The following is a 10,362-nucleotide window of genomic DNA, read 5'->3' as shown; positions in this document are numbered from 1 at the left end:
TTTGCTGGTGGTGGTTTTCTGGTGGGTGTTATGGGGGTTTTAACCCTTTTTTTTTTGGGTTTTTTGTTTTTGGGGGGGGGGGGGTGTAAAAAAGAAATGCGGGGGATGAAAGAGGAACCTTACAGCGCGGGTAAATTACTTGTAATGTTGAGCATATATTTATCTCATGAATGTATTTTAATCTCTGCGTTGCCATGAATGTTTTGTATTCTGTGGGGCTTGGTGATTGCATGTACAAAAGAACGAATTATACCAATGTCTGTGTTTAAAAAAGGTATTAAAGCTTCCCTTGCCCCCCCTCCCCCCCCCTCCCACCGTCCTCCTCATGACTCAATTTACCTCTCCTCCTCTCCAATTCTCTTTCTCCATTTCCTTCAATTATTCATTCTTTGCTTCCTTCCTTCCTTCTTTCCACTTCTCCTTTTCTTTTCCCATTTCGTCCTCTTCCTTTCCTCCTACCTTCCTTCCCCCCCTCCCTTCCTCCCTCCCCCCCTCCCCCCTCCCTCCCCCTCCTCCCCCCCTCCCCTTTCCCCTCCCCTCTCCTTTCTCTCTTTTCCCCCTTCCCTCCCCCTTCCTCTCCTCCCCCTTCCCCCCCCTCCCTCTCCCTTCCCCCCCCTCCCTCCCCCCCCCCCTTCCCCCCTCCCCCCTCCTTCCGTCCCCTCCCCCAGGCCACCCGCGACATCGCCGTGACCGCCGACGTGGGCGCGGTGCCGTGGGTGGAGCTGAGCTGGAAGGTGGGCGAGCTGGACGCCCACGCCCGCTACGAGTTCTGGGTGACGGCGTCGACGCGCGTGGGCGAGGGCGCGGCGTCGAGGGTGGTGTCCGAAAGCCCGTCGGCGATCGGTAGGCCCGCCGGCGATTCCGTCCACGTGGCTTGGGTTTTCACCTTTTTTTTTTTTCTAGTTTTATGACGTGTCGTGTTCGTGAAATGTTCGCCCTTTGGTGACGATGTTGGTTTAACGTGGAGTAATTATGAGCACGCTGAGAATAAAATCTTGTTAAAAAAAATATATAATTTTTGTTATTGCTTTCATCGAGATTTTTTTTTCTTCTCCTTTATTAATTTTCTCTCCCTTCCTCCTCCTCCTCCTCCCTCTCTTCACTCATCATCATCCTCTTCATTCCCCATTTCATCCTCCTCCCTCCACCTCCTCCTCCTCCCTCCGCCTCCTCCTCCACCCTCCACCCCCTCTCCCTCCCCGCTTCCTGCCCTTCTCCCCACCCCCTCTCCCTCCCCGCTTCCTGCCCTTCTCCCCACCCCCTCTCCCTCCCCGCTTCCTGCCCTTCCCTCCCCAGTGCCCGCCCGCATCAGGTCCTTCGGCCAGTCTGTGGAGGTCCGCGCGGGATCCTCGCTGACGCTCCCGTGCGCCCTGGTGGGGTCGCCGCCCCCCTCCGTCACCTGGGCCCACCAGGGGCGCGACAGCTCCCTGCACGCACAGGTAAGGGAGGAAGGAAGTTACTAAAAATGATGATAGAAGTAAACAGTGATAATAATAAAGAAGTTTTAAATAATAATGGATACTGTATATATCATTGTTATTATTCGGTTAGATGAGAATTAGGTGTTACTGATATTTTGCAAGATTAGTAAAATAAATATGGAAAGAATTAATTGCGATTGATATTTCGTAGTTAAAAGATAATTTACTGATTATTAAGACCTGTTTACATAAATCGATGTTAGGTCATTAGGGGTATTCTGTTTTTTTTTGTTTTTTTTTTATTATTATTATTATTTTGAAAGCGGATTGAGTTTTAGAAAAGGATTTGGATCTTTTTTTCTTTAAAACTGTGGATCATGATAACTGTTGCAGTTTATATTTGTTTACGTCTAAATGAACCCTTAAGGGCGCAGCATTTCCATCGCTAGTCAGTACACTTATTACACTGAGCTTCTTTCCCCTCCCCCCCCATCCTTTTCCCCCTTCTCCCTCCTTGTCACCTTCCCCTCTGCCCTCCTCCCCTTCCCTATCCTCCCTCTCCCTTCCTTCCCCCTCTCCCTTCCTCCTCCTCCCTCTCCCCTTCTCCCTCTGCCCCCCTTCCCGTTCTCCCTCCGCCAGACCCTCCCTGACCACTCCCTGCACGCCTCCGTGGTGACGCCCGACGCCGCCGGGAACTACACGTGCCACGCCCAGAACCCGCACGGGCGTGACGAGGTGACGTGGGTGGTGCAGGTGGTGCAGGCGCCGCCGCCGCCCACGGTGAGGGTGCAGTACGCCACGGAGACGGCCATCCACCTGTCGTGGGACACGGCGGGCGACGGAGGGAAGCCGATCACAGGTGAGGCGACGGAGGCGCCGGCGGAGGCGGCATTTTGCTTAGTGATGTTTGTCTGTTTTATTTGTTTGCTGTTGTTTGGCCGTGTTTTGTCTCTTTATTTATTTACTGTTGTTTGTAGTTATTTTGTTTGTTTATAATTTATTTCATAGTTAGTTATTAGTTCGTAGTTGTTTTGTTTTTGTATTTTGTTAAGTGTTTTCTGGTTTGGTGTTTGTGTGAGCGTTTCAAGGCGTTCTCAGTAAAAACAGGTTTTCCACGTCTCGGTTTGCCGAAGGGCTTGTGGCGTCATCGTCTGGCTTTTGAAGGGCTTGACAGTCAACTCGATTACGAACACAAGCAAAAGCGAATGAAAAAATGGCCCTTTTTTGCTCTCTGTTGCTCCTTTTTATCATTTCTCTTCTTCCTTCATCTTTTTTCCTCTTTCCTTTCTCCCTTATTTTTTTTCTTCTATCTTTTTCTTCGTTTCTTTATCCCTTTTCTTCCTTCCTTATTTCTTTCCTTTACCTTATTTTTTTCCCCTTTTCTTTCTGCCTTACCTTTTTTCTTTTCCTTTATCTCCCCCTTTATCCTTTTTCATTTTGCTATATCCTCTTTTTCTTTTACTTTATCCCTTCTCCTCTTCCGTTACCTCTTTTCCTCTTCCGTTACCTCTTTTCCCCCTCCCTAATCCCTCTTCCTGTTCCGTTACCTCTTTCCCCCCTCCCTAATCCCAGTCCTGTTCCTCTCCGCAGGCTACGTGCTCCGCTACAGCCTCGAGACGGACAAGGCGTGGGTGGAGGTGCAGGCCGAGCCCGGCGAGACGAGCCACGCCCTCGAGAACCTGCGCTGCGGCTCCACCTACCGCGTGCAGGTGGCCGCCGTGAACCTCGTGGGTCGAGGCGAGCCTTCGCACACGGTCAACACGAGGACGCGAGGAGCCGGTGGGCGTCTGCGTGTTCTTTGTGTTCTTCGTGTTCTTTGGGTCTCTCTGTTCAGGGTTTGAGGGAAGGGCGCGGCTCCCATTACAGAGCTAACTAACATTAGTTATAGAAAGCTATCTTTAGTTATAGAAAGCCATCTTTAGTTATAGTTATAGTTGTGACAGAACTAAGCGATGAAAAGTACAGTAAATAAATTTCGAGTCTATTCGAACTTGGCAGATCCCAACATTTTAATGTTCCGATTTTTACAATTAATGTTTCGCTCTTTTTTTAACGAATCCAAAGACTGAATCCCCCCAGCCATTAACCCCCTTAACCCTCCCTCCCCCACAGCGCCCCGCCAGCCGCGTCACCAGGACCTGGTGAGCGTGAACTCGTCCGCCGTGACGCTGCACCTGTACACGTGGCCGACGGGGGGCTGCCCGATCACCTGGTGGCGCGTGGAGTACCGCCCGCACTCCGAGAGCTCCTTCACGCCCGTGGCCACCCACCTGGCGGGCGGCACGGACTCCATCACCCTGCCCAAGCTGGCGCCCCTCACGTGGTACCAGCTGCGCGTCTCGGCCCACAACGCCGCGGGCGCCGCCGCCGCCACCTACGACGTGGCCACCGCGTCGCTCACGGGAGGTGCGCCGTCTTCCCGATTTTAGTTTTAGTTTTCTTTGGTTGAGGATTTCATCATTTATTTGTGTTCTATTTATTTATCTGTTAGCAGTTTCATCATTTTCTTCTATATGTTTTGCAAATAGGACTCTCTTTCGCATAATAAGAATCGCGCAAGTTTTCGTTGATTTCCCCTTTTCCAGATTTTGCAAAATAAGAGTATGATTTCCCTCTTTCCCGTCTGTAGCTGTATGTGAATTCTGGGTTTTTATGCGTAGACTTTCGTCTCCTTTTTATTTAACTATATTGTAGTTTGTGAATTTTTGATCCTCGCGTCTTCGCTGTCGGGTTGCATTTCTTTTCTTTGTCCTTTTCCCTTTCATATGCTCTCTTATCCTTTCTTTTTTATCCTTCTTATCCTCTTCATCCTCTCTTGCTCCTCACCTGTGGCGCCTGGCAATCTGTTTCTCTCGTTTATCCATTTTGCCTTATTATCATCTCTCTTTCTTTCTTTCTTTCTCTCTTTCTTTCTCTCTTTATCTTTCTCTTTCTCTCTTTCTCTTTCTCTCTTTCTCTCTCTCACTCTCTCTCTCTTTCTCTCTTTTTTCTCTCTTTCTCTCTCTCTCTCTTTCTCTCTTTTTTTTCTCTTTCTCTTTCTCTCTCTTCTCTTTCTCTTTCTCTTTCTTTCTCTCTCTCTTTCTCTCTCTTTTCTCTCTTTTCTTTCTTCTCTCTCTCTCCTCTCTCTCTCTCTCCTCTCTCTCTCTCTCTCTCTCTCTCTCTCTCTCTCTCTCTCTCTCTCGCCTTTTTATCACTTTCTTTTTTCACTTATCCTTTTTCTTCTCCCTATTCCTATTATCATCATTGCATTCTCTCGCGTTCTCTTTTCTTCTTCTTTTTTTATTCATTCTCTTTTCTCCCTGGTTATTATTCTCTCTCCGTCCTTATTATTATTACTTTCCTGTGCTTTCTCCTCATTTTGTTTTCTTCCTTGTCCATTCTCTTTCCCGCCTTCTTATCATCATCATCACCTCTTCCTCTCTTACCTCCTTTATCCATCCCCTTCTCCCCCTTTCTCCTTCTCCTCCTCCTCCTCCTCACAGCCTCTCTCACCCCCTTCTCTCTCTCTCCTCCTTCATCCCTTCCCTTCTCCCCTCTTCTCCTTATCACCCTCCTCACCCCTCCTCTCCTTATGACCCTCCTCCTCACCCCTCCTCTCCTTATGACCCTCCTCCTCACCCCTCCTCTCCTTATGACCCTCCTCCTCACCCCTCCTCTCCTTATGACCCTCCTCCTCACCCCTCCTCTCCTTATGACCCTCCTCCTCACCCCTCCTCTCTCCCCCGCAGCTACCCTGGCGCCGGAGTCTGTGGTGGAGGTGGTGGGGGCCAGCGAGGCACCGCTGTTCCTGGACCCGCACGTGCTGGCACCCATCGTGTCCGGCATCGCCTGCACCCTGGCACTCCTGCTGTGCGTCGGCCTGCTCATCTCCAGAGGGTGAGTGAGAGGAGGAGAGAAAGAAAGAGAGAGAGAGAGAGAGAGAGTGAAAGAAAGAGAGAAAGAGAAATAAAGAGAGCAAGGGAGAGAGAAAGAGAGAGAGAGAGAGAGAGTGAGTGAAAGAGAGTGAGTGAAAGAGAGAGAGGTGAAAGAGAGAGAGAGAGTGAAAGAGAGAGAGAGAGTAAAGAGAGAGAGAGAGTGAAAGAGAGAGAGAGCGGATGAGTGTTGAAAGGAGAGAGAGAGAGGAGTGAAAGAGAGAGAGAGGAGAGAGTTGAAAGAGAGGAGAGAGAGAGAGTGATGAAAGAGAGAGAGAGAGAGAGAGTGAAAGCAGAGGAGAGAGAGTGAAAGAGAGAGAGAGAGTGAGAGAATGAGAGAGAGAAAGAGAGAGAGTGGAAAGATTGCGATGACGAGAGAGACTCGGAAGAGAAGCGAGCGAGAGAGTGATGAAAGAGAGATAGAGAGAGAAGTGGAAAGAGAGAGAGAGTATGAGAGAGTGAAAGAGATAGAGAATGAGAGAGTGAAAGAAGAGAGGAGAGAGAGTTGAAAGATGAGAGAGAGAGAGAACATGTGGAAAGAGAGAGAGAGAGAGAGAGGAAAGAGAGAGAGAGAGAGAGTTGGAAAGAGGGGAGAGAGAGAGGAGGAAGAGAGAGAGAGGAGAGAGTGAAAGGAGAGAGAGAGAGAGGAGAAAGAAGACTAGATGAGAGAGAGATGAGTGAAAGAGAGAGAGAGAGTGAGATAGTTAGAGTGTGAAAGAGAGAGAGGAGAGAGAGTGAAAGAGAGAGAGGAGAGTGAAGAGAGGAGAGAGAGAGATAGTGGAGAGAGAGAGAGAGAGACTAGTGAGAGAGAGAGAGAGAGAAAGACGAGAGAGACGGAAGTGAGAGAGGATAGAGTGGAAAGAGAGAGAGAGAAGAGAGTGGGAAAGAGAGAGAGAGAGGGAAAACGAGATGGAGGTAAATACCGGGGATAATGCGCTCTGTGTGATTGATGTGGAGAGAGAGCGAGAGAGAGCGTGATCGTATATGCTGGCGTGCGGCTGTGAGATTACGTGTGGATATCAGTACGCACGTACTCGTGCTTGCAGGATGCATATACACATCAAGACTCATACACATACATGCACACAACCCCCCCAACTCACCCCCCTCTTACCCCCCCAACTCACCCCGCCCTCCGACCCCTCCCGCAGACGAGCCCGCTTCCTGAAGAGCAGCGGCGGCGGCGGCGGCGGCGGCGGCGGCGGCGGCGGCGGCGGCGGCAGCGGCGAGGAGCGGCGGAGCAGCGGCGGCCCGACGTACTCGCGCTCTCTGGCGGAGATGCAGAACCACCGCAACGACAGCCAGGAGCAGCTGTCGCCCGCCGCCCGCGCCAAGCACGAGGAGGCCTACACAGGTGGGGCCTCGAGTGCTGAGGGATTTGTGAATTTTGTTGTGTACTTCAGTATTTGTTGTTTCTGTTCAAGGCTTTCACAGGAGGGCGTCAGGACGAGGTCTCGGCGAAAGGGGGGCTGTTGGGTGAATATTGTTGCTGCTGTTGTTTTCTAAATAGACGGAGGCGTTTGTTTCCTTAGTCCCGGGGGGGGGGGGGCTGGTGCCGCTGCGCGGCGATCGCTGGCAGGAGATTCGGTTTCTTTTTATCTTTTTGGTCTATCAAGTTGCATTACTTTCCTTTCATTGCGTGAGTGTATATGTATATATATATATATATATATATATATATGTATATATATATATATTATTATATATATTTATTATATATATATATATATTGTGTGTATGTGTACCTACCGTTCAAAGAAAGAAATATGTATTTATATCTATGTATATATATGCATATATATGTATATATATGTATATATATGTATATATCGTCTATATATATATATAATATATAGATATATATAGATATATACTATATATAATATATATAGACATATATATATGAATATATATAGTATATTATATATACTATATATGTCTATTATATGTATAATATATATGTATATTATATGTATACTATATATGATATATCTATGTTATATATATATAGATAGATTATATGATATATATATTCTATATATGTATAATCTAATATATACTATATATATATATATATATATAATATATATATATATATATATATATAGTTAATATATATATATTGTATATCTGTATATGTATATATTATAACTATATTATAGTATATATATGATATATATATATATATATAAATCTATACACTTATATATCTATATATTTATATATCTTATAATACTAATCTATAATATATATATAGATGTAATATATATATAGATGTAATATATATATAGATGTAATATATATATAGATGTATTATATATATATGTAGAATATATATATCTAGATATATATGAATATATATTATTATTTAAAAAAAATAACAAATATATATATAATATATAGTTATATATATCTAATATATCTATATATATATATGTATGTATATATATATATATGATTATATATATGTTACTATATATATGTATATATATTAATGTATATATATATATATGTATATATATAATGTATATATATATAGTATATATATATAGTATAATAATATATGTATATATATATATTGTATATATATATATGTATATATATATATATGTATATATATATATATTATATTATATAATATATAATATATATAATATATATATAATATTATTTTTTGATCTATATATATATCTATGATATATATATCTATATAATATATCTATATATATATATATTATATATATATATATATATATATATGTATCTATAATATATAGATGTTATGTAAGATATATATATATGGATGTATATGTATATATATATATATATGGATGTATATGTATATATATATATGGATGTATATGTATATATATATATATGGATGTATATGTATCTATATATATATATGGATGTATATGTATAATATATATGGATGTATATGTACCACTGTATATATATATATGGATGTATATGTCTATATTATATATATCTATATATATATATAATATATGTATATATATTATATATTATATATAGGATGTATATATATATATATATATATAGATATATAATAGATGGATGCTGTATATATTATATATATATCTATATAGGATGTATAGTATTTATATATATACATATGCATGTCTATGTATATATATATATATAGAGATGTATATGTATATATATATATAGATGTATATGTATATAATATATAATATATATATCATATATATATATATATATTATATATATATATATAATATATTATATATATATATATATAACACTAAAAGAATACTGAATGTTTGGACTGTTCTAATTTTAAGCGATTTTTTCATAGGTAAAGAAAATCCTAATTTCGTCTTTAAGTCTTCAGAGCACATTAGGCGTAAAATCCTCTTTACAGGAAAAGCAAAAGTCAAAAGGCTTTTTCTTCTCTCTCTTTGTCTCTCTGATATTTCTGACATAAATCTCCGAGAGCAGAAGGTAGGTCTTTTTCATTCATTTCATTATTATTATTTCTCTCTCTCTCTCTCTCTTCCTAGCACTGAAAGGGCCCACTGACCGCCTTGCACTTGCTGCCGTTGCTTCAGGGCTTGTGATGAAATAACTTATTTGTGTATTTAGGGATAGAATTACGCCACGTCAAGAGGTGCTGTTGGGAACCTCGCTATTTTCTGTCTGTCTGTCTATCTTTATCTGTCTGTCTATCTATTTATCTGTCTATCTATATGTCTTTATGGTTATCTGTGTTACTATTTCTTCTGTTTCTTCTTTTCTTCTTCTTCTTCTTCTTCTTTTCTTCTTGGATCTCTCCGTTTTTGTTTTTGTTTTCTCTATTTCTCCTCTACCTATCCTTTTCCTCGATCTTCTCTTCCTCCATCTACTTTTCTTATTTTTTCCTATTTTTCTTCTTCTTCTTCTGTGTCTTATTATTAGTATTATTTCCCCTCCATATCCTCCTTTTCTTCCGTTTACTCTCTCTCCTCTTCCTCTTTCTCTCCTTCTCAGTTTCTCTTCTCTTTTTTCATCCGTCTCTCTTGTTTCTCCCTCACAATTGTTGCCCATACCTTTCCCTTTCTTTTCTTCCATTATCTCCCTTTCTTCTCCTTTTTCCTTCTCCCTTTTCTTCCTGTTTCGTCTTTGCAGCTTGATTCTCCGTGTGATTTTTTTTTTTGCATATTTCGTTTCTTAAAATCAAAAACTTTAATAATACTTTTTTCTCATTTCCCTCTATTTAACATTATTTAACTTCATTAAGTCATCATTCTACATTTTTAATGAATTTAGATGTATTTTATTATTTATTTGTTTATTGTTTGTCTCTTTGTTTGTTTTCTGGTTTATTTTTTATAAGAATCTGTTACGAAATCCTTTTTTTTTTTTTTCTTTTTACTTTTTTTTTTCATTTTCTGTTTATCATCTCTGTCCGTTTTCTTTTTTTTTCTGATTTTAGTGAATGCAGTTCGGCGTTTTATTTGTTACTATAGAACAAAATGTATGTGATTTCTCGATTCTCCGTTTGGATGCTGGAAGACCTTGGCCATTTCTAATGTTAATAGAAGGGCACAAAAAAAAAAAAAAAAAAAAAAATTATATTATATATATATATTATATATATATATATATATCTACAGATATATATATATATATATATATATTATATATATATATATAGATATAAATATATATTATAATATATATATAATAGTTATATATATATATATAAATATATATATAATATATATATAAATAGAAATAGAATATATATATAAATATATAAATTAATATATATATAAATATATATATAATATATATAAGAAAAGTATATATAATAGAGATATAAATATATCTATAAATATATATATAAATAGAGATATAAATATGAATATAAATATAATAAAATATATATAATAGATAGTATAAATATATATATAATATAGATATATAAATTATAGATAATATATATATAAAATAGATATATAAATATATATTAAATAGATATATAAAGTATATCTATAATAGATATA

The 10,362-nt window shown here is 40.1% G+C and overlaps 1 protein-coding gene across 7 annotated transcripts in view; it reads left to right on the top strand.

Annotated features, from left to right (window-relative positions):
- Positions 1–668: 668 nt before the first annotated feature.
- The window catches only part of LOC119574957 (Down syndrome cell adhesion molecule homolog), a gene marked incomplete at its 5' end in the record, with an annotated part of 21,422 nt that continues 11,728 nt past the window's right edge, over positions 669–10,362 (top strand). For all 7 annotated transcript variants that reach the window (XM_037922253.1, XM_037922251.1, XM_037922249.1 and 4 more), the window contains 7 exon segments: positions 669–843; positions 1,297–1,439; positions 2,061–2,280; positions 3,012–3,200; positions 3,534–3,827; positions 5,150–5,297; positions 6,484–6,686. In XM_037922253.1, the coding sequence (XP_037778181.1) occupies positions 669–843; positions 1,297–1,439; positions 2,061–2,280; positions 3,012–3,200; positions 3,534–3,827; positions 5,150–5,297; positions 6,484–6,686 (1,372 nt within the window).

The sequence above is a fragment of the Penaeus monodon genome, chromosome 7, assembly GCF_015228065.2.
Source record: "Penaeus monodon isolate SGIC_2016 chromosome 7, NSTDA_Pmon_1, whole genome shotgun sequence".
NCBI classification, from domain to species: domain Eukaryota; kingdom Metazoa; phylum Arthropoda; class Malacostraca; order Decapoda; family Penaeidae; genus Penaeus; species Penaeus monodon.
This window is presented reverse-complemented; position numbering and strand designations above follow the sequence as displayed.